Genomic DNA, 23,918 nt, shown 5'->3' with positions numbered 1-23,918 from the left:
GTAGGATAACTATATTTTATTCTCATAATCCAAAAGAGAGGGTGCAGATCATACTAAGCTAAAGAAGGGCTGGTGACTGACCTGACATGCCTGAGAGGGATCAAAGTGATGAAAGGAAGAAATCAAGCAGAATAAACCCCATTATTCACTCCTCCACATTCTTACCATCTACAACTAACATCCAAATATATGACCTTGCTATTACATACCTACATATATATACATGGGAATACCAACTTCAACATCTACCCTAGGAGATATATGCACATGTATATACATATATATAATCATATATAAAATTTATATATATATTTTTTCACATTCTGTACGGGATTTTAGGAAAAAGTATAAAAGAACAAAGCCTCACCCTTCCTAGCAAGAATCAACCAACAGATCTCCAATTCTAAGGCCAGAAGAGAAAAAGTAGTTTTATCTTGATGGAGGTGGTAGGTAGTACTTAGGTCATCAAGGTCACAAATCTCTGGGGTACTCTGAAGTGCCTCTTGGTCTGGAGTGGTGTAGATACATGCCAGGGACAAAATGAGCTCTGGCAGTCCATTCTCCCCTTCCCACTAGCAATGCTAGCTGTGCCTATGAGGCCATGGCTTAAATTGCCTGAATCAAGCAGACATGTGTACCTCACATGGAAGAAAGTGTGTTTTTCCTCCCATGATGTCAGTGCAAACTGAAAGCAAACACTACATCTTTCACTAGTTTGTACACTTAACAACAGTGATGATTTTTTCAGTGTTATATGGGGGGGGGGATGTTCACATCCTGGCAAACCAGATACCAGATATAAAATGGAAGACTCAAATTGAAACTCACTTTCCAACTTTTCTGTTCATGTGATAAAAATAGCAGGATTAAAAAATAAACATAAAGGCCAATTCAACCATGGTTGAAAGATTAAAATTCAAATGAAATTTCTCTCTATAATTAAAAAGTTCTTTTTGGAAGGAGAGAGCTAAATTGGATGGATTGCACTGAATTAAAGTATTAAATGGAAGGGTTTCTCCCTGACCTGCCTCTGGTGCTCATGTCCCATCATGGATGAGCTTAGGACTTGGAATAGCATGGAGAAGCTCCTATATAGACACACTAGATGTTCTTGTGGATGGTCTCCTCTTCTTGGAGAGGTGTCCAAGAAGGCATCCAATGTGCCATTGTATGTCACTTTCCATGGTTTATGAAAATAATGTTAATGAACCCAAAAACTGTCATAGAGATATGTGGCCTATAGTGGTAACAATAAGGAAAACAAATTATGTTGTTTTCCCAGTTCTGTTGAACAGTGGTGAAATTACTAGGATGAAGTAAAGGAAGTACAAAGAACAAATTCAAGAAAAAAGGTGTGCCTGCAGCAAGAGCCATGGCAATCTATGAATGGCCTTGGCCCAAACAAAAGCACCCAAAGGCTTCCAGAATCCCTAAAGTCATTTAAATGCATGCATTAACACATGGTGGAGGCCCCAGGATCTTTATTTAAGTATTGGGAATAGTTCTCAAGAGTGTGACTTTCTTTCCTGGAGCCCCTGGGTGGAAGGTTATCATCTCTGCTTATTACATATGCTGTACCATCAAACAGGCAGAGAACCTGAATGAAGTGGGGAATCAGAGACAAGACCCTTGCTACCTCTTTCTGTTTAAAATAACTGTGGTGCTCAGTAAACACTTTAGAATTACAACTCTAAAAGAATTTCTGTAATCTGTTGACCTTTAGCCTAATTAAAATTGCTGATCCTCCAGTGCTTTTTTGTTAAAAAAATTTTAATTTATTTTCAATGGAGGGACGTGAATGGGCACACCAGGGTCTCTTGCTGCTGCAAATGAATTCCAGACTCATGTAACACTTAGTGTATTTGGCTTCACATGGATACTAGGGAACTAAGCCCAGGCTAATGGGCTTTGCAAGCAAGTGCTTTAACTGCTGAGCAATCTCTCCAGCCCTAAAATTACTTGTCCTACAATGCTTTCAAATATGTCACATTTCCCTTTTAGTAAAAGTCAAATTTATTATTCCTTTATAACATGTACAGCTAAAGACGTTGAGGGAAAATACTCTGAGTCGCAATTCAGAGAGCTGTTCTTCACTCAGTCTGCTAATAGCACTTACTACAAACCAATGCCCTGCATAACTATTCCATTCTACTGCTCTGACCAGAGCACTCAAGCCTTACACAGCTCTGGAAACTCTCTACAACCACCATCCAATATCTGAACTAGCTTTTTCTAATGAAGGGTGACTAAAAGTAAGTATGACTGACAGGTATAAAACTAGTAATTTTGCAACTGGGTGTGGTGGCTCACACCTTTAATCCCAGCACTGGGGAGGCAGAGGTAGGAGGATCACTGTGAGTTCCTGAGACTACATAGCGAATTCCAGGTCAGCATGGGCTAGAGTAAGACCCTACCTTGGAAAACAACACAAAACAAAAAAACAAAAAAGAAAACTGTGAAGTTTGTAAAGTCTTTCTATTTCATGGAAGAGACCACTTTCACAAGGTGTTCTGCTATTCCCATACAGGACATTTTCCCACCGAATTTGTGTAGGGAATGATCCATCAGACTGAATATGAAACATCCTCAACATTGTGCCTATCAAAAAAAAAAAAAACAAAAAAAAACTAAAAGGCATAATTAATAGCCTGGGGCTTTCATCCCAAATTATCACATATTAGCAGTTATCTAGCTTTTAATGACGCACCAGTAACTTCTACAAACTTCATGCATGTTCAAGTAATAGACACCTTAAAGCCAGACTTTATTCTAGTCAATGATAAGTTTGATTTAGATTCTCTTTTTAAAATAGCATCAAAATCAATCTTTGTTAGTAAAACAAAATTAAAATTAGTTTAAACAATGCACAGGGCCACGGGAAGAGGATGGTTTAAAAGCAGACTCTCAGGACTTGTTATTAACACCTGCAAAATGCAAAGGCTAAAAGAAAAACTTCATTTTTTTTTCATTGTCTTACAAACAAAGCCTATCTCAAGGAGGGAAACAATATATTCCAACTATACAATGCTTCCACGTTAAACAGCATGGGCAGAGTGAGACAAAATAACTTTAAGATGCACATTACCATCTTTTCATTGGTCAGAACAGAAGACTTGCCGGGCTGATATTCATAAATGCTCTTAGGTTCTGCACGGTATTTTCTAGTATCCACCTTCTTATCTGGGGGCTCCCAGTCGTTTCTGCAGAAGGAAAACCATATCAGAGCTATTTTCATGAAACCTGGCATTCACTTCTACATGGTCTGACTTTGGTCAGTGCAGTCTTAATCAAGGAATATTTAGATCTAAAGCATAAAACTGGAATCAGGGTAAGCAATTTACTTGTGCTGGGTTTCTTCTCAAAACAACCAATTACATCTCAGTTTTGTCTTAATAATGGGCCTGAGGTACAAAACAAGGAAGTAGAGTGAAGAAAAGAGAGACAGGAGGAAAGTCAGCAAAGATTGCCCTGCACTTTACCTCTTGGAACATTAGTTTCCTCGTGTGAAAAATGGGGACTGTTGCAAGCATTCCATGAGACAGTACCAGGTCAATAGGGACAAACACTCAATAAGCATTAGCTGCATACTCTGTGTCTTTCATTCCCCACCACAATATATACCAATCTCAGTCCTTGGTCCAGATTCTTAACCTGGCATACAGGGATGATTTCAAAGAAAATATGACTCTGGAAATTGTCTGCATTTTTTTTTTCTGCAGGTACATTGCCCTACTTTGTCCTGTGGTTGAATTTTGTTTCCATGTAAAGCTGAAAACCTATTTATATATCCTTACATTCTTTTCTGAGGCAAGCCCAACAGACTGTTTTTTTTTTTTATGAGAGAGAGAATTGGCACACCAGGACCTCTAGCCACTACGTGCCACCTTGTGTGCATGGGCGACCTTGCGTGCTACCGTTACCTTGCATGTAAGTGGGATCTGAAGAGTCAAACATAAATCCTTAGACTTTACAGGCAAGCACCTTAACCTCTAAGCCATCCCTCCAGTCCCTTAAATATATATATTTATTTATTTGAGAGACAGATAAAAAGAGGCAGACAGAAAGAAATTGAGTATGGATATGTCAGGACCTTTTGCCACTGCAAATGAACTCCAGATGCATGAACTACTTTGTGCATCTGGCTTTACATGGGTGCTGGGGGACTGAACTAGGACCATCAGTCTTCAAGCTTTGTAAGCAAGCACCTTTAACTACTGAGCAATCTCTACAGCCCTATCCTTATATTCTTATATATCATCTGGTTCAGTCTTCATATGATGCACCCAGTAGATGTCTAATAGAATGCACTAATAAGGAATGTCTGGATATGCCCAGCTTTCCTTTCATATTAGTTATCAGATTCCTCAGATGCCAAGTGTGGTGATGTATGTCTTTAATCCTAGCACTCAGGAGGCAGAGGCAGGAGCTTGAGGTCAGCCTGGGTGTGAGTGAGACCCTACCTCGGAAAAAAAAAAAAAAAAAAAAAAAAAAAAAAAATATATATATATATATATATATATATATATATATATATATATATACACACACACACACACACACACACACACACACACACACACACACACATACATACCTCATGCCTTAGACATGTATGGGGCTTTTTAAAATATTCACTTTTCTATGAAGATGAAAAAGTATGAACTGGATAACTGGATGTCAATTTAAGGGAAAAAGAAAGTTTCACCTATGTAAACTTTTGTGCGTATGAAGACTGGTGGAAATTAGGGCTAGATGACACAAAGGACACCTCTCCAGATAGCAGGAGGTGATTACTACATAGGGCAGTTTTAGAGATAAGAATGCAATACAAGAAAACTGGGTGATTCATTGCAGGTACTAAGCAATGGCTAATGTCATTATAGAACAAGCTTTATGTCTCAATAGTACACATTATATGAGTAAGCAGACATTAAAGAATATAGATACATTTTGATTTTATATTTTTTGCTATGAATAAGTAAATGGGGTTAGTAAGTACACAGAATATAAAAACCCATGACAAATATTTCAGTTAAGATTTTTCTTGTAGCTGACCCTGGTGGGGTAGGTCTAGAATCCAAGCTACTTGGGAAACTGAAGAGGGAAGACTGAAAGTTCAAAGCTTGTCTGGACTACATGGTAAGTTCAAGGCCAACTTGCACAACTTAGTGAGATGAGGCCCTGTCTCAAAATAAAATGTGAAAAGAGAGGGACAGAGATACAACTCAGTAGTAGAACGTTTGCCTATCATGAATGAAAGGCCTAGGTTCAATCCCCGATACTACAAAAAGAAAAGATCAAAACATGACAGAATGGTAAACATTAATTAAACCTATGCTATGAACCAGCCCCTATTAAGAACATCATGTACATTATCTTATTTTATCTTTGTAATATTCCTATAAAGGCATCACACTATTTTTACCCCCATTTTACAGATAAGGACTTTGAGACTCAGAGCAGGAAATGTTCCTAAGAAAGGACTGGCTCTTGGGTCTCAAGTGGTGAAGATATGCACCCAAGGGAGGGCTTACCTCTCTGGGCTGGACTTGAGTGAGGAAGAGCGGGTTGGGAGAGGAAGTGTGGCCGACCTCTTTACCACTTTCTCACCATCAATGTAGCTCATCTCACTTTTTGAACGAGGCACAGAAAGCGGAGATTTTGCTGGAGAAACAAAGTGCATACAAAATAGGTCAAAATCCATGAAAACTAAAACCAGAAGATATCTCAGCTGCTACCCTCTTTTCCTCCCCACAAGCCGGAACTTCAGTCACTTACTGTCATCAGAAAAGGAGTGTCGAGGAGAGTACAGATCTGAATCGTCATCTAGTGAACAAAAAAACAATGAAATCAGGAAGAGTAGGCTATGGCAGAAGAACTGTTCTCCATTCCCACAGTCCTTCACAGCATCCAGCTACACCAGGGACCCCGGCACAGAGCCTGGGACCTGCAATCCAGTCAGAACCTTTACAATGCCCAGTGGATGGCTGCTGTCAGGCCCTGGCAAATGTATGGGAACAAGCAGCCAAAAATCCTCTCAAAGAGACCTATCACAAAAGCTGGAATACAGGGTCTTGAGTGTGGCTGAGTAGGAAGTAGGGGTTAAGGTGGACCCAGCCACTCAGGCTCAGTCTTTGATCTTGCCTGCTGAATGCCTTGGCCTCCTTTGGGGGCTCAGGGATGTTACTGGATGAAAAGAATACGTCCACAGAGGTTGCTAGCTCCCCACCTCAGCTTTGACCTGGTTTATATGAGACTTCTGTAGATGGCATAATTGACAAAGAAGCTCTGCAGCTAAGAAAAGAGTTGGAGAAGACCTGTATCTTGGGTCTGTTGGGTTCCACCTCAGCCTGACTCCATGAGATTTCTCTCCTTGTAAGCCAGAACACCCATGGCTGATGTTGTTAGAAGGCCTGCTCTGCACAGATACTGCTTGGGATGTCTAAATTGTGTCTGGAACAAATCAATCATACCAGTTTCTACGGTGTTTTCTATCTACAGGTTGTGGCAAATGTCTGTAAGTAAGCTAAATACTGTGTTCTGAGATAAATGAGCCAAGATAAGATCTCTTATACCCTTCAGTGGATATATTTTTCAACTAAAAATCAGACCACACACAGAAACAGATTTCAAAGCTAGATCGGTCCTGAAAGTGCAAGATGTTTCATCCCACATCCCTGATAAGCCTTCCTGAGAATCACTCCCCAAAGAGCCCACAAGCCGGTTCTATCTTCCGATATCTGAAGTCAGAACTCATGCACGTGGACTGAAGGCCCAATTCCTTCCCTTAAAATCACATCACCAACAACTTTAGCAAAACACATGACAAGTCAAAGAGTCTGATATGTTGTGTTAATGGCAGCGTTAATTAAGTCCTTGTTTCTATGTAAATCACTTTGTGTTTCAGAGCAGAAAAGACCAGAATATTTTATGAAATGTAAATAAAGCTAAAATCAATATTATTTTGAGTACAGTGGCATTCACACTTCTGGCCCCATCTTCTCTATTCTCATTTTTCCTCTGTGTCTCTTAGCCAACATAATGTCTTGAAAGTGCAAGACATGTCATCACTACATCCTTGATAATCTTTCCAAAGCATTACTCCCAAAAGAGCCTGAAAGCATCAGGTATCTCTTTACCTTCCATCTCCCTTTTATCTTAAAAGACATAGTTAGCATCTAGGTTGAATGGAATTGAGGTTCTCACCAACACAGATCAGCTTTTCTTTTGTTTGTTTATTCTAAATGAGACTTTCATTGTATTCATCAAATGCCATGATACAACAGAACACTGAAAATCTGTTTCAATTCCAGAAACTAGTCTAGAAAAAAACAGTGCCAGTTTCAAAGAAAGTTAGCTGAGTTAGGAACAAATCAGTGATGGCGTCAAATCCAGCCTAGCATTTTAGCTCAAAACTATGAATTACAGAAAATAAGTATATCAGTAGGTGGTAACGTTTAATTTTTAAAATTTTTCATAGTTTTATTGGTTCTGAGGAACAGAACACAAACATTTCAATTATATACAAGTGTTAATACACACACTGAAAATCTAAAGACCATGCAGTGTTTCTGTAGAAGTTATTCCAGTGACACCCAGCTTCAGTCTTGGAGGCATTTTCCTTACAAGGATCTCATGTACAAGCATCCTCAAATGCTCACAATCTCTACTCAACTCCCACTGGTTCACAATTTTAGTATCACATACACTGCAAATGAAAATTTTTTGTCTTTCACAGTACATTATCAAAACTATTAGGAACACTGGACTACCACAACTAGAGATGTCACAGAGGCACACAGTGCTGACAGGGCCGTGACCAAGGAGTTTTTTTTTTTTTTTTTTTGAAGCAGCTCTACTTAAAACACAGACTAGGAGTAATTGAAAATACTCAAGACATATTAAATGCACAAATGTGACTCCAAATTGCCATTTGATATGCTTTGTATTGTAGGATAAAATCTAACCTCCCCCCTATGGAATGTTAAGCTGACACCCAAGACAGTCAAAGCCTCCCATAATTCAATGTCCCACTATTTTCTGGTTGTACCAAAAAATGAACAACCAGCAAATGATTTCCCCTCTTAAAACATCATTTATAATTAAAAAGTGGGATTCCCTCCTTTTATATTTTTGTTCATTTTTATTTATTTATTTGAGAGCAACAGAGAGAGAGAGAGAGAGAATATGAATGTGCGTGCCAGGGCTTCCAGCCACTGCAAACGAACTCCAGATGTGCGCCCCCTTGTGCATCTGGATAAAGTGGGTCCTGGGGAATAGAGCCTCCAACTGAGGTCCTTAGGCTTCACAGGCAAGCGCTTAACTGCTAAGCCATCTCTCCAGCCCTGGGCTCCTTCCTTTTAAAAAAATGTTTCTAGAGCTACTAAAAAGCTTGCATTTACAAAGTAGCTGATACAAATATTCCTCTGGGTTGTATAAGGAGGAGGCAGGGGTGCTGACGGCCGTGGTGGATGACGACGACAGCCTTGGCGTCTTCCTCCCCGCTTCCTCAGAGGCTGGCCTCTCCTTGCTCTTCGCCTTGCCTCTGCGTTCTCCACAGGTAGGTTTTCTTTAGTCTCTGGCTTAGTCACTTCGGCCTGCTTGCCCTTTGCTCCCCTCCTCCTTTTGCTTGTACTTTTTTTGTCTGAAGGTTTATCATTTCCTGATGCTTTTTTTTGGCTTCGCTTCCACTTGTGAAGGAGCCGGTTTTGCGGACAGCCTGGCCAACCCGCTCTTGGGCGCGTCCTTCGCCGCGCTTGCAACCGAGCTCACCTTCCTCTTAGGTGCGGACGCTGCGGCCAAGGCACAGGAGAACCTTCCTGAAGCACGGTGCCTGGCCTCCGCTCCTCCCTGTGAAGTTTCATTTTTAACTATCACCTCATTCATAAGTCTAGAAGCAAATTCATAGGTGAAAGGACAGCATTTAAATATGCAAAAAATAATAGTTCTGGGTTTAAAAAAATTGCCTCAAAGATTTTTAAGAATTTACTTATTTACTTATTGATGTGTGCATGCACGGCACAGTGCACATGTGGAGATAAGAGGACAACTTGGAGGTGTCTGTACTCCACCTCCTCTGAGATACAGTGTCTTGCTGCAGCAAAGCCGCAAACACACTGCCAGACTGCAATGGAGAGTCAGACTACACCCGGTTTGCAAGCTACTGTCATAGACACGATGGAATCACAGATGCAGGTGCAACTTTGCGTCTGGCTTTTGCGATGTGGTAAGGAAACTGAAGCAACTTGAGGACGCTCATTAGGACATAATGAGAAATAGTTCCTGTAAGATGGCAGCAACAGTCAGAGTACAACTCCAACACTCTGAAAAGGAGCAGCCTGAAAGCTGGAGATGTGGGAATGCAGACCAAGGGACTGATGCTCCAAAGGCTACTTCCTTGTTTGGTGCAGATGGAAAAAGATCTCTTGGGCTTCTTTTTCCACTGGCACCCTGCCCTAGGATAACATGGGACAGGGGCACTTTCGTGAACATGTTTTTCAGCTCTCAGTGTGGACTTCAGCTCAGAAACTTGACGAGGGCATGCTAAAGTTGGATGGGTTCATCTAAAAACCTTAGCAATTATGACACATTCCAGATTATGTATAATTTATTCTCTTAATTATTTTTTTCTTTAACTACTTATTTATTTGAGAGAAAGAAGAGGCAGATACATAGAGAGAATGGGCATGCCAGAGCCTCCAGCCATTGCAAACTAACTCCAGATGCACGTGCCACTTTGTGCATCTGGCTTTATGTGGATCCTGGGGAATTGAACTTGGGTTCTTTGGCTTTTAAGGCAAGCACCTTCACTGCAAAGCCATCTCTCCAGCCCTTATTCTCTCTCTCTCTCTCTTTTTTTTTTTTTTTGGTTTTTTGAGGTAGGGTCTCACTCTAGCCCAGGCTGACCTGGAATTCACTACGGAGTCTCAGGGTGGCCTCGAACTCACAGCAATCCTCCTACCTCTGCCTCCTGTGTGCTGGGATTAAAGGCGTGTGCCACCACGCCCAGCTAACTTCTTAATTCTTGATGTTCTGCACATGGAATGGAGGAAAAAAAAATCTCATTTTATGAATAAAAGTAATAATAGAAGCTTCCATTATTAAGTGTTTAATAGTAGCTGGAAATTTACTTGTATCTCATCTTGGAAAAACTCCAAGAGGAGAACTTGCACACAGCCGACCAGGGAGTGGGGAAGGTGAACGAGGGCTGCCATTGGCAGCACAGTGAGGATGGCCCTCAGGAGGGCATCACGGCCTCTCCTCATGTCAGCTTTCATTCCGTCTTCAAGTGCCCCATACTGGGCAAGGTGAAAGACTGTTGATATTCCTTTATTGCTACTTTTTATGGAAGAAGCAGAAAAAGGCATTCTCCTGAAATTCAAGTACACTGTTGGCCAAGCCACCTCAGCCCTCAAAGCCTCTGCTTTAGTTTTTTCAATCCCACCCTGGGAGATGCACGAGCAAGTCTTTGGAGCTACCCTACCACACTTGGTTTGCTTCCTATTGGTCTCCAGGGGTAATAGGTAACATTGAGTTACATTTTCCACTAACTGCTCTCTTGAAAGCTTCTCTTTGTTAAGTGGAGCCTGCTCTTGGGTAGGCAGTTGGAAATGCCAAGGAATGGGATGCTGAGTGTAAAGGGCACTGTCTGCATCTTTGTATTCTAAAGCTAGCCAAGAGCTGGAGAGATGGCTTAGCGGTTAAGGTGCTTGTCTGCGAAGCCCAAGGACCCAAGTTCAACTCCCTAGAACACACGTAAGCCAGACGTACAAGGTGATATATGTACACAAAGTCACGCATACACACAAGGTGGCATACACATCTGGAGTTCGACTGCAGTGGCTAGAGGCCCTGGCATGCAAATCCCCCCCCACATAAAAAATAAAACAAAGCTAGCCAAATAGTGTGTGTGTGTGTGTGTGTGTGTGTGTGTGTGTGTGTGTGGTATGCACACAAGCATGTGGCATGCACATGTGCATGTCCTTTATGCCCCCCCAACACTAACATGAAATCTTGGCACCAACACTCAGAACTTCCTATGCCAGAGCTTCCCGAAGCGTAAGCACCTCACAGCGTTGGTGTAGGGTGAACAGCCTGCTCCAGGGCTCTAAAGGCCCCTGCTGGGCTCTTATGTCGACACACCAATAGCTCTGCTCTGAGCTTTGGTAATCTACCCTGGGACAGCTACCCTCCTAAAACTGCCAAGAGCCCCATAATTGCCTTTTCAAATACAGGGACCTTAAACGAATTTCTAAAGGACTTTTCTGTGGGTTACTGTTGTCTAGAATCCATAAACATCTTAAAGACAACCAGAGAGAGTGCTGACTGAAGATACTCCATAAGCACTTGGTAACTGACCAGAAGGAGATGCTCGGCAGATGGCAGCACGTGTATCACCACTACCTACATCACTATATTTCCATCTATGCACTTCCTAGGTCTTGAAACCTAAAATTAATTTTGTAATGACAGTGGCTTATTTTCACCATCATCTTTTCCCATCATTCATCCATAATCCCTTCTCGGACTTAGGGAGAGCAAGGGTAAAGGGTAAAGGGTAAAGACAGACATACACATATACCCCACAAAAATGGTAAAGGAAAAAAAATACATAAGCAGAGTCTGGGATGGGAGAGGAATAGGAAGCCAAGGGGGTAAGAAAGCCAGGAAGTCCAGGGTGTTTGCTGGAAGTCAATTTTTGTTAAAGATGATCAAGCTTTAAGGTTGGTGGGGGGGGGGGGGGAAGAAAAGGCCATGGCAGGGTATAGAACAGCTACAGAAGACATGACCAAAAGAGATGCAGTAAAGAAGGAAAGAAGGAGAAAATCCAGATGGGCCCACAGGCTGAAAGAAGGCTTACTGTTCCCATCTCCTTTTGGCTCCTCGGTCCTTAAGATGGAAAGAGGATCACTGCTTTGGATCTTAACTATCTTGCAGACCAAAGGCTTTTGTAATACTGGGTGGAGACTTTTCTGGGCAGTTCTCATAATGAGAGCAAAGGTAACCACTAAGAGAAGCTGGGCCCTCCTATGGGCTGAACTAACAGGAGTGTGGGGCAGGAGGCACATGCCCTGGCCAACCATCCACACAACAAAACAACTTGCTTGAACTCAAGAAAATAACGCTATTCTTAGAAATCCTGCAAACCTACTAGAGCTATTTTAATTCTACTATATTTATACTTGGGAGAGCCAGCCTCCTTTAGGACTTGCCTTAGTGTAGGCTTGTCTAGAAATGAGGAAGAGCACAAGACAGATTACTGTGATACCACGGCCTGGAGTGCCTTGAGGAGGGATCCTGAGGCCAGTACCAGAACACGGCAGTGGGTACCCCCGGCCTGAAATGCTGCTAGTAACAGCCATCAGCCATCAGGAAAGCTTCTCTCAGGGACTTCACCTCTGGCAACAGCCCTTCACCCCAATATGGGTTAATGCATCCTCACATGGACCACAAAGTAACCTATCAGCTACTTCTTTTTGCAAAAAAATATTTTATCTATTTGAGAGAGAGAAAGAGTCCGGAGAGGGGGGTGGGGGAGGAGAATGGGCATGCCAGGGCCTCCGGCCACTGCAAATGAACTCCAGACACATGTGCCAGCTTGTACATCTGGCTTATGTGGGTACTGGGGAGTTGAACCTGTATCCTTTGGCTTGCCACCAAGTGCCTTAACCACTAACCCATCTCTCCAGCCCAGCTACTTGGTTTTGCTGTAGATTTTGAGACATTGTGTGAAAATGTCACCTATTTTCTTGACAGCAAAAGTACCAAGTGAGGGCTGGAAAGATGGCTTAGCAGTTAAGGCACTTGCCTACAAAACCTAAGGACACAGATTCAATTCCCCAGTATTCACATAAGCCAGATGCACAAGGTGGTGTACACATTTGGAGTTTGTTTACACTGACTGGAGGTTCTGGAACAACCCCTCTCTATCTGCCCCCCCCAATAAGTAAATAAAAATATTTTTTAAATATATTTTATTTATTTATTTAAGAGAGAGAATGAATATGGGCATGCCAGGGCCTCTAGCCACTGCAAATGAACTCCAGATGCATGCATCCCCTTGTGCATCTGGCTTATGTGGGTTCTAGAGAGTCAAACCAGGATCCTTTGGCTTTATAGGCAAATGTAACCGGTAAGCCATCTCTCCAGCCCAAATAAAATATTTTTTTAAAAAGCACCAAGTGAGCCACCTTGGCAAGGCCTATTCTGAGTGGAAAGGCCAAGCTTTTTGAATCCACATTCCTCCGATCCTATACTCAAACTTCCCAAGCTGCATCTTGGCAAGTTATCTTGGTCCTTTTTGGTGCCATCCCTCTATATCAGTGAACCCCAGTGGTTCCATCTGTTATATCACTTGAGGAGCTTTCCTAACAACACATTCTTAGACACACTGGTTCAGCAGCCTAAGGCAGGGCTGACTCGGGGAAATCTGCAGAGTTATCAGAGAGCCCTTGACAAGAAGGGGACAACCAAGAAAACAAAGCATATCAGGAAAGGAGCAAAAATATATAGAGCAATGTGGCAAAATGAAAGCCTGCGCTAAAGGGTCCTATAGGTTTGAGTACTGACTTTGCCACTTACTGTGTAACCTTGCACATTTATTAATCTCCCTGAGCCTCATATTCTTCAGACTCATCTCTGCTGGGAAGATGAAAATGAGGTAACAACAGGGCAATACTCAGCACACAGCCTCATACTGTATGGGACACAGCCTTTAAAGCTGTGGGTGCCAACCCTATGTGGGTTCATCTAACCAAATGTGGAGGTTATAAAGAATTTGTCAACAGCAAAAGGGTTCAAAACACACAGTGAATAACAACCAATTCAAAATTGAACACATAAATCCAAGGTGTTTCTGGCAGCGCTTGCCTGTGTTGCATCACATGACTGCATTGCAGCCCTCTTTCTGAACAGACAACACGTGCCCTGTGCATGCTGTCACACCACAGAAGCCTCGTGCTGCCTGGAACACCCCGGATCCGATTTCAGACTACTACACATTATAAACTGCAACGTCTTAACTGTGCACACAAAGTTTTTCTGTCCTTGCATAAATGTGATGCTTTAATTAAGGAAAACAAAGAGTTTAATATTTACCTGCTTTCATGCTATTCAGCATGCAAGTATCAAGTTTGCATATATTTGGGTTGCATGGCATTAGAATATTTGACTTTCGAATTGCTGATTTCAGTTTCATACAAAAAAAGGTTAAATGAACTTTGACCGGGGATTAGGGCAGAATTTCTAACAATTTCTGAAAGGGCCTAAAACATACTTTTGTCATTTTGCAGTACATACTTATGTGAGGCAGTATTCTCAGCACTTGACAGTTATAAAATCAAAGTAGCAAACAACTTTGGAAAACACTGAAGATGCTGTGTCCCACAGAACTGAATACTCAGCCAAGACTTAATTTTTATGTAAAAGTGAGCGCAAAATTTGTATGTAGATTTGTTTTTCTCTTTAACAAGTGAGAAGGTATATACTGATACATATTTATATATTTTATATATTCTTTATATATTTAACATAAATTTCTTTATGACTTATTATCAGTAAATGATGTGTTTATCTATTTTATATACTGTGGTGGTTTGATTCAGGTGTCCCCCATAAACTTAGGTGTTCTGAATGCTAAATTCACAAGATGATGGACAGTTGGGAAATAACGCCTTTTAGAAGCAGTGTATTCTTGGGAGTAAGCTTATGGGTATTACAGCCAGTTTCCCCTTGCCAATGTTTGGCACACTCTCCTGTTTCTGTTGTTCACCTGATGTTGGCCAATAGGTGATGTCCACTCTCTGCTCATGCCATCATTTCCCCTGCCATGATGGCTCTCCCTCTTGAGTCTGTAAGCCAAATAAACCTTTTTCCCAAAAGCTGCTCTTGATCAGGTGATTCCTGCCAGCAATGTGAACCTGACTGCAACATATACCCAGATTTGCATTAAAATTTCTCAAGTAGAAAGGGACCACAGGTATAAAAAGTTGAATAAGCTCTAATATTAGGAAAAGGCTTAATAAATGGCAGTCACATAGAAGATGTGTAAGCCACCACACTACTGACTCTTAAAGCAGTACATGGGGGAGGGGAAGTGGCTGTACTTCCGCTGAAGCTGTTTTTATACAGCTTACCAAACAAAGGGCTGTATATTGAGCAACCTTAAAGATCATAAAATAGCTCCTGTAATTAACAAAGGTTTGTTTTTTTAAACTACATTTTAGACCTCATTAAGACATGATCATTCTGTTTATCTTCTGGAAGTCTGGTCATAAGTTTACTTAGCTGGGGAAAAAGGACGATGCTAAGCCAGCATAAACAAATGCTTACATGGTCTCTTGCTATTCAGGATGTAGACAGAAGTGACTTACTGTAGCTAGGATTTAGACAGAGATAGTAGCCCTCGGGCCAGGTTTGGATGAATTTATTACAGATAATTCTAGTTTCAAATTCTGAACCAAAAACAAAACAAAAGTGGCATCAATATTCTCCCCAGGAGACAGACTCTGGACCGAGAACTCCAGTTTCTCAGCAGAATCTTCCGTCCCTTCCACCCTCCCTTCCTTCCTTCTTTTTTCCTCCCTCCCTCCCGCTCCCTTCCTTCCTTTCTTACCTTTCCTTCCTTCCTTTTTCCCCTCCTTCCTTCGCTCCCTCTCTCTTTTCTCTCCCTCCTGTCTTTTTCTTTATTTTCTTAGATGTTTTATCTTACTACCTTTTATGATGTAGCCCTGAAATTTGCAACATAGCCCAAGCTGGCCTCAAACTCATGGAAATTCTTTTCATCAGTCTGAGTTCTAGGATTATAGGCATACACAACCAAAATATATTTCTTTTCTTTTGGAGAAGAGATGGGATTTTTATTAAAGATATTTTACTACAGACTTTAAGAAAGAGGGTAAAATGAAAAACATTAAAGACATTAGCACTGAACTGAGGCTCTGCTCTGCCTGTAGATTTTAACGTGCATTTATAAGAAATAGCACCCATGCTGTGTGTGCACAGCACCTAGGGCCACCTGTGGGGAACAGTACCATGGACAGACAGGACTAAGGTGGCCCCTGGAGCTATCAGAAACCACACCAAAAACACAAACCACTGACCCAAAAAACCTCTTGAAACTTAAAACTTATAAAAACCATTATAGTCAAATGTTTCCCCATTTGTAAAAGCTTTTCTCTAGTTGAATACATCAGTGAAATGTTAGCTATGTCATCTAGGCAGGGACGGGGGCGTGAGACAGAATCTGCCCTATTTTTAAAAGATCTCTAGGGAAGACGATTCTTCAAAACTTGTGTTAAAGTCTAATCATCTTCATTATGAGTTTTCAACCCAGTTTTTAAACTTTTTAATCTTTAAGGCCATTTCTTCCTTTTATGGTCTTTGAAAATAGAAAGTATATATATATAGAAAGAGTAAGATCCTCTTCTAAAAAGGTATAACAAGCTATCATGCCACCTCTTGCTGTTTATGCCTCTAGACAAAACAGTCCTACTTCCTCTTGATCCAGACTTGAGGTACCAAAATGAAGACCTTACTGTGAGCCAGGGTAGCTGGGTGTGGCCACCAGTGACAAAGGAGCTCGATTATGAAGCCATGAAATCCTGCTGTGAGGACAACAGCCAAGTAGATGAAAGAAGCCTAGGGGTCCTTCCCCGAGGTTTAGGGCTGCCTTCTAATTCCATGAGAGCCACAGGACGACTTCTTCAAGATGCTTCCCCTGCTCACCTCCTACCTGCTTTCTTTGACACCTGCATTTTTCCCTGTTGAAAAGAATAGCTCTTAGCTACAGGTGTGGCTGTCCTCCCCAGCAGGTCAAATTCTTATCCAGCTTTTTCAAGACATGTTTTCCAGCTTAGTCCAAATCCTTTTCAAGAGCTATCACATCCCACCAGAAAGGATCTTATATCTAGATTTGTCCTCAGAAATTTTCATCCAAAAAGAGACATCAAAAGAGCCCACGACCATAGTGGCCCAGAGACATACATGAACTTGTAATGCTCCTTTTGTAGGTAGCCTGCAAGTCCCCTGCCTGCCCAGCCACCACCACATCTCAGCTTCACCAAGTCAATGCCTAACCACCAGTACCAGCTGATACACAACCCAGCTCTGCATAGTTGGTATAGGCAGCTTCTTCTTCCAGAGCCCAACTCCTTGTGTTGAGAACATGATAACTAAGTTATAATGGCTACCCATGTCAATGGTAAGAGAATGGGATTCAAATACCATGTGCACAGACTCTGGTTATACAGCCAGCGAGGAATGAGACAATACCACAAAACACAAGGTCAGAAAGAAGCAAATGAACGGGAGAGCATCCTTAGCCACCAGCCAAAACCCAAGGTAAAAAAGAAAGTAACACCACCAGTACAAGGGAAGGCACACGATTTTCCTGTAATTACCTTCGGATTTGGGACTAGGAGTAGATGCAGGAAACTGGTAGGTAGGAGTGTAAGGGTTGTCCTCTGCTGCAGAGAAAAGCAGTGGGTTTTGAAGCTATCCACCATGAAGTGGAGGGACTGACAAATCCCCAACTGACTCTTTCAAATTATTGATTACCTATTTTAGTGTTATTAAAGCACACGTGCATCACACTTCTATAGAATAGATTAATGAATTAGAAAGGATTTAGTTATTTTAATACAGTACAACATACAAATGAGCAAAATAAAGTTCTTGTCAACCAAAAATGACTTAAAATAAATTCTAAAAGCCAAATCTTATGCCTATAATGGAACTTTAAGAACTAATTTAAAGGTATGGCAACAGATACACTGTCTAAATTTATGGTACCTTCAGAATTTTGCAGAATTTCAGGAATCTCAGGGAATTTGTACGTGGGGAAATAAGGGTTTTCCTCGGGAGTTTCTAGGCAGAGAGGATTTAGAGACAGACAGAGCAGAAGAAGATACAAATGGAGAGAATGAACGAGCAGGCATCCACATACAACTTAGGTTCCTTGAATCCTGGAACAAAATAAGCTTTCAATAATGATATGAAATGAATTTGAACTGCTTTATGAAATCCAGTCCTTTTGCCTGAATTATTGAGACACATCAAAAAGACAGAATGAGTATTTTCTTGGCCAATGAATTACATATAAACTGGATCCAATGGATAAGAAGCATTTAACATAATGCTTCAAGTTTTCACTTTTTATAGGCAAGAGATAAGAAGTACAAGAAATGAAAATATTATCCTAAATGATTATTTTTTTGGCATGGGGAAGGTCTCACTCTAGTCTAGGCTAACCTGGAACTCACTCTGTAGCCCAGGCTGACCTTGAACTTATGGTGATCCTTCTACCTCATCCTCCTGAGGGCTGGAATTAAAGGTGTGCACCACCATGCCCAGCAAGGACTTTTTTTAAAATCACATTAGAACCAAAGCAAACAAGCAGACTCTTTAATTTTTCATGTACCACTGCCTCCCACTGAGGCAGGTAGTTTTGTTTAGAACCTGTAATTTAGTTGAGTTAATAACTATAGCACAGTGCCCATGAGGCAGAATTAAAGGCTTTGCACACATGCATGCACTTGGCCCTGCATTTAGACTTCCAAAGCTGGGTGTGAAAGTGAGAGAGTCAGATTGTTGGAGGCAATGGCCAGTGATTCTGGGAAGTTACCAGTGGAACTGACCCACCAGGACATGGACATCTGGAATTTGGCAACACCACCATGACTGAGCTTATCCATCCAACCATTCATCCATCAAGAACATCTGCTCTTGACTTAGAAATGCTAAACTCTGGGCATCTCAGTATTTAGAAACAGGGTGAGGGGGGGTATATACACTGGGTCACTCTAGCCTGGCAGGAGCTGATTAACAGTGAAGTTAGCATCCAAAAGCTTACCAGAAAGATCAGATATGTGTGGCTTAGGTGAAAAAACTGACCTGATAATCTTTCTTTTGCCTTCATGTGTCTTTCATGCTAGGCGGCCAGACTGGATTTGGGCACAGCGAAGGACAGGATGCTCTGCCCATAGGAGTGGCAGCACTCTTGCCACAGTGCAGTGACATCCCCACCTGTCAAGTGACTGTGGCATGTGCAGCAATGGGGGTGGTATGGTTGTAACCTGTCCAAGCACTGGCCTGGGGTTCAGCCACCATGCTGGGTCACTTGCTGACAGCTTAATGTGTGTGCCTCTTGATTTGTAAGCACCCCTCTTTCAGCTTGAGCGGATGCTGGTGTGTCAGCTCTTGACTGATTCTCAGGGCTACCTGCCAAGTACTGGGGAAGCTTACTTTTCATGTCAACATAGCTTCAAAGGGTCACAGTGCATTCTACCTCACACAGTAAAATATGCTCCCATTTGGATCCCGTGGAATTCCTCAGAGGATGGGGAGCAGGGTAGAGGCAGAAAGGCACATTACTGGCCCAAGGTCGCATGAGTGCGGGAGCCGAGTCTAGGTAAGAAAAGTTTTTCTTTTTTTCTTTTTTGGTTTTTCAAGGTAGGGTCTCACTCTAGCCCAGGCTGACCTGGAATTCACTATGTAGTCTCAGGGTGGCCTCGAACTCACGGTGATCCTCCTACCTCTGCCTCCCAAGTGCTGGGTTAAAGGCGTGCACCACCACGCCCGGCTAGAAAAGTTTTTCTAAACTCCCAGTTCAGGACTTTTGTAAATTTCTCTGCCCACAAGGCAGTCATGGGCTGACACAGGGGGACCTAAAGCTGGAAGCAGGTGGGATATGAAGCTGCTCATTCCCAAGCAGATGGGTGTGGAGTACGGGCGGAGTGTTGGGCTCTGTCTGCTGCACTCCGCAACAGCCGGGAGGAAGGATTTGTAAGCTGACCTCAAATCCCAAAGCCAAGGCTGTACACAGGCGCAGTCGCCTGCCTATGCTCTGAAGGGGCATGACGAAGCTCAGGCAAATGAATACCTAAGCTGATCCCACTGCAAGGCCCCATCTCCTGGAGAGTCTAGGAGATCTGAGGCCAGGCCCACAGCCCACCGCCAGCCAACAGGCACTCAGCACAGCACAGCATCTATGAGTGAAAATGAGTACCTCTGTTCAGCTTATGGATCTGTTTAAACATGGTCTTGTACCAGTCTTTCGATCTCTCAGTATTCTGGAGAAAAACAAAGGCAAAGGGTAAAATGAAAATTTGGACACATTTCAGAACTTTGGTGATTACAAAATCAAAATCCAACAGGGAAATGCTGGGGATAGAACCTAAGGCCTTGCACATCCTAGGCAGGTGTTCTACCACTTAGCCCCAGCATTTATATTTTATTTCCTTTAAAAAGCAAACCTTAAAAACCTTATTTGTGAGAATACAGATGCGCCATTACAAACTCACTCCAGATGCATGTGTCACTTTGTGCATCTGGCTTTATGTGGGTACTAGGGAATTGAATCTGGGACAGTAGGCTTTGCAAGCAAGCACCTTTAACCACTGAGCAATCTCCCCAGCCCAAAAGGGAAATCTTTTGAGAGACAAATAAGAGATTCAGACATGAATGTGTAAAATGATATTTGGTCAAAGGATGTAGAGGACAAAAGTTGACTTGTACTATGTCCATTTTTTGTTTTTTTGTTTTTTGTTTTTCAAGGTAGGGTCTCACTCTAGCCCAGGCTGACCTGGAATTCACTATGGAGTCTCAAGGTGGCCTGAACTCACAGCAATCCTCCTACCTCTGCCTCCCAAGCGCTGGGATTAAAGGTGTGTGCTACCACGTCTGGCACCATTTTTTTTAAGCTTTTACTTTTGGAGAATATTTCTCTCATCTATGGCCATACCCCCCTGAATGCACCTGATCTCAGAAGCTAAGCAGGGCCAGGACTGGTCAGATCTTGGATGGGAGAATCTCTCTCTATACACAGTGTGGAAAATGGAAGTCAGGCCTGCGAGAATTATGAGGTAAGGGATCTTGCTCATCAAAGCCTTCTCCTGCCTGCTCCAGGTTATGCTGTGCAAAGTCACCTTGCATAGGGCTCCATTTATAATGCATACATTAAATGTAACCCATTATGGCACATAATGCTAGTTTTCATCCTCATCACAAAACTAGGCCAGTTTTCTTTTTTTTTTTTTAAAGATAAAAATAAAAGAAGGTGACAGGAGGTTAGATAAGACATTTCTAACTCCACTTTATGTAGGAGGAAACGAGTAGGAAAAGACCAAGTGAATTAACCTAGGTTATAGGAGTGACAAGAAGGTGCATAAAAGGGCTATCTCAAACAATGGGGACATGAGTTGTCAAACACTTTGTCACCCACCAGCTGTAATTCTTTGAGGAAATGAGGACTGCTGTGGTTCACATGAGCACCCTCTGAAGGTCCATCTGTAGCAACCTGACTCCAAGGGGGCAGCACTGGATGGTGCTGTGGACTTTTAAGAGGGGGGTTAGTCCTTGGTTATTGGGGCAGGTCCTTGACATCTTCTGTCTGTGTTCCCAAACTGCTGTGTGAGTACTGAGATATGCTCTTGCCAACACGTGCCACTTTTATCACAGGTACCTACATAGTGAGCCACTCGACTTTGAACTTCAGCTTCCACAACCATGAACCAAAACAAAGCTCTCCTTACCTTACCGTCTGTGTTGTGTGCCCATTATAGAGACGCAAAACTGATCAATACTCTCATCTGTAAGATGGGAATAATGTTCATATCCACCAAGCCCTTGCTGAGTGCTTAAATGAGATAATGCAGCAGATGGTAGCTGCAATCATTCCTGGTAGCAATTCACTTTCTCTGTTGTTATTTGGGGAAAGGGTACAGTTCTTCTGAGGCTTAGCTCACTAGCTCAAAGGATCTATGTGCCTCCTTCAAAAGGACACAAACACCAGCCTGTTTTCCAAGGTGAAATTAGGAACACCTATTGCAGCCAGTGGTGTAGTGGGCGTAGGAAAGGGGTGTAATTCATCTGAATCCAGTTTCAAAAGGCAGTTTTCTCTGAGTTCCTTAGGGCCCACAGGAGGAAAGTCATGCTTGGCCAGCAGAGGGAGACCTGCTGGGTCCTGGAGGTCTTGATGGGTTGAATGCTTCATCTGATTGTCTTGGTGTCCTGGGTACTGGACCTCACTATCCCTTGGATACTCTAACTCTGGGTAGTGAATTGCTGAACAGGTCAATGCTAAAGGTACACTGCCCATTGAACACTCACAAGCTCCAAGCTTCTCAGATGTTTGGGAAAAAAAAAAACCCTCTCTCCAATTTTGTTCTACCCAGATACTCCTCCTTTTTCTATGAGACTAACTAATACCTTCCACTCACTCTGGGAGAAGTTTGGAATACAGCTCATCAGGAGTCTGGTGCCAGAGTAAGGATCCTCCTCCCCCAGCCTCTGTGGCCCCACAAAGGTTCAGCCTCAGCCAGGACTGCATTCTTGTCACCACTTGTTTACTCTGAAGCCTAAGAGGGCCTTGTAGGTCTACATTCATACCCGGAGTGGGATGCCCACTTCATCCATGGACACATCGCTTAGATCCTGAGTGCTCTTAACCACCCGCCTGCTGTCATCTTTCGCTCTTTTTTCAGCAGCCCTGCCAGGTGAAGTGGGTTTTGCCTGGGTTGGGGCTGAGTCCTGCTCACCCACTCTTCTTTCTGAGGCAAGATCTGGAAATGAGAAACAGTCATTAGCTGAAGTTCTTTTGGCAGCTCCAAAGGAAGCTCCCACCAGTGTAAGCAGGGGAAGTGTTCCTAGTTGGCGCTAGTTCCACTTAGGACAGGGGTTAGCGAACTCCAGCCAGCCCATGAACCAACCCCTTGTTTTGTAAGTGAAGTTTTATAAGAACACAGCCATGCTGGTTCATTTACACATTGCTGATGTGTGTTTTGTGCTACCATGGCTGAGCAGAGTAGATGTGACTATGTGGCCTGTTAAGTATAAAATGTTTACCATCTGGTCCACATGTGTGCGTGTGTTTGGTGTGTGCATATACACATGGCTGAGTGCACCCCATGTGCATGTGTGCACAGGCTGGAGGCAGAGGTCATGTGTCCTCTGCTGTGACACTTCTGCTTTATTTCCTTGAGTCAGAATCTCTCACTGAACCTAGAGTTCACACCGTTTGTCAGTTAGGCTTGCTGACCAGTGAGCTCCAGCAATTCTCTGGCCTCCCACTACCTCAGTACGTACTGGGGTTCCAGGCATGCACAGGTACATGCAGCCATGCATGGCTTTTTACATGGGTCCTGGGGATCAAAATTAGGACCCCATGTTTGAGCAGCAAGAACACTTATCCACTAAACCATCTCCCCAGTGGCCCTTTAGAAAAAGTTTAGAGAAAAAAAGGTTTAAAAGGGGCTAGAGAGATGGTTTAACAGTAAAGGATGCTTGCCTATGAAGCCTAAGGACTCATGTTCGACTCTCCCAATTCCACATAAGCCAGATCCACAGTGACGCAAGGGTACAATGTCTCACATGCACAAAAGGGGGCATATGTATCTGGAGTTTGATTGCAGTGGCTGGAGGCCCTGGAGTGCCAATTCTCTCTCTCCCTCTCCCCGCACCCCCCTTGCATAAAGCAGGGCTAGTCTGTTGGGCTTGCCTCAAAAAGAAAAGTTTAGAGTCATGTGCATTATGCTATGGACATATGAGCAATTCTTAGTAATCTAGACATTAAGAAAACAAGTAGGACCACATAAAAAGTTACTAAAAATTCTGTTTCAGGGGCTGGAGAGAAGGCTTAGTGGTTAAGGTGCTTGACAGTGAAGCCTAAGGACCCAATGATTGACTCTCCAGATACCATGTAAGCCAGACGCACATGACAAAGTGTGCAAGGTTGCACATGCACACTAGGTGATGCAAGCATCTGCAGTGGTTCAAGGCCCTGACCTGCCAATTCTCTCCCTCTCTCTCATAAAAAAAAAGAAAGTTCTGTTTCATCTTGATAAGGCACTTAACTTTTCTGTGCCCAAGTTTTCTCATTCAAAAATGGGGGTAACATTTCTATTGGAACGTTTGTAGAGATG

The 23,918-nt window shown here is 42.6% G+C and overlaps 1 protein-coding gene across 31 annotated transcripts in view; it reads right to left on the bottom strand.

Moving 5' to 3' along the window:
* The window catches only part of Sorbs1 (sorbin and SH3 domain containing 1), a 259,137-nt gene that overhangs the window by 61,888 nt on the left and 173,331 nt on the right, over positions 1-23,918 (bottom strand). For 23 of the 31 annotated variants that reach the window (XM_045134808.1, XM_045134880.1, XM_045134912.1 and 20 more), the window contains 5 exons: positions 22,387-22,559; positions 20,006-20,069; positions 5,779-5,826; positions 5,535-5,664; positions 3,086-3,200 (listed from right to left, as the gene is read on the bottom strand). In XM_045134808.1, coding sequence (XP_044990743.1) covers positions 3,086-3,200; positions 5,535-5,664; positions 5,779-5,826; positions 20,006-20,069; positions 22,387-22,559 — 530 coding nt within the window. Of the gene's footprint in view, positions 1-3,085; positions 3,201-5,534; positions 5,665-5,778; positions 5,827-17,399; positions 17,466-17,790; positions 17,866-20,005; positions 20,070-22,386; positions 22,560-23,918 lie in introns of all 31 variants that reach the window. The other 8 variants (XM_045134864.1, XM_045134873.1, XM_045134902.1 and 5 more) reach the window with 2 other exon arrangements.

Source organism: Jaculus jaculus, chromosome 1, assembly GCF_020740685.1.
Source record: "Jaculus jaculus isolate mJacJac1 chromosome 1, mJacJac1.mat.Y.cur, whole genome shotgun sequence".
Classification (NCBI taxonomy): domain Eukaryota; kingdom Metazoa; phylum Chordata; class Mammalia; order Rodentia; family Dipodidae; genus Jaculus; species Jaculus jaculus.
This window is presented reverse-complemented; position numbering and strand designations above follow the sequence as displayed.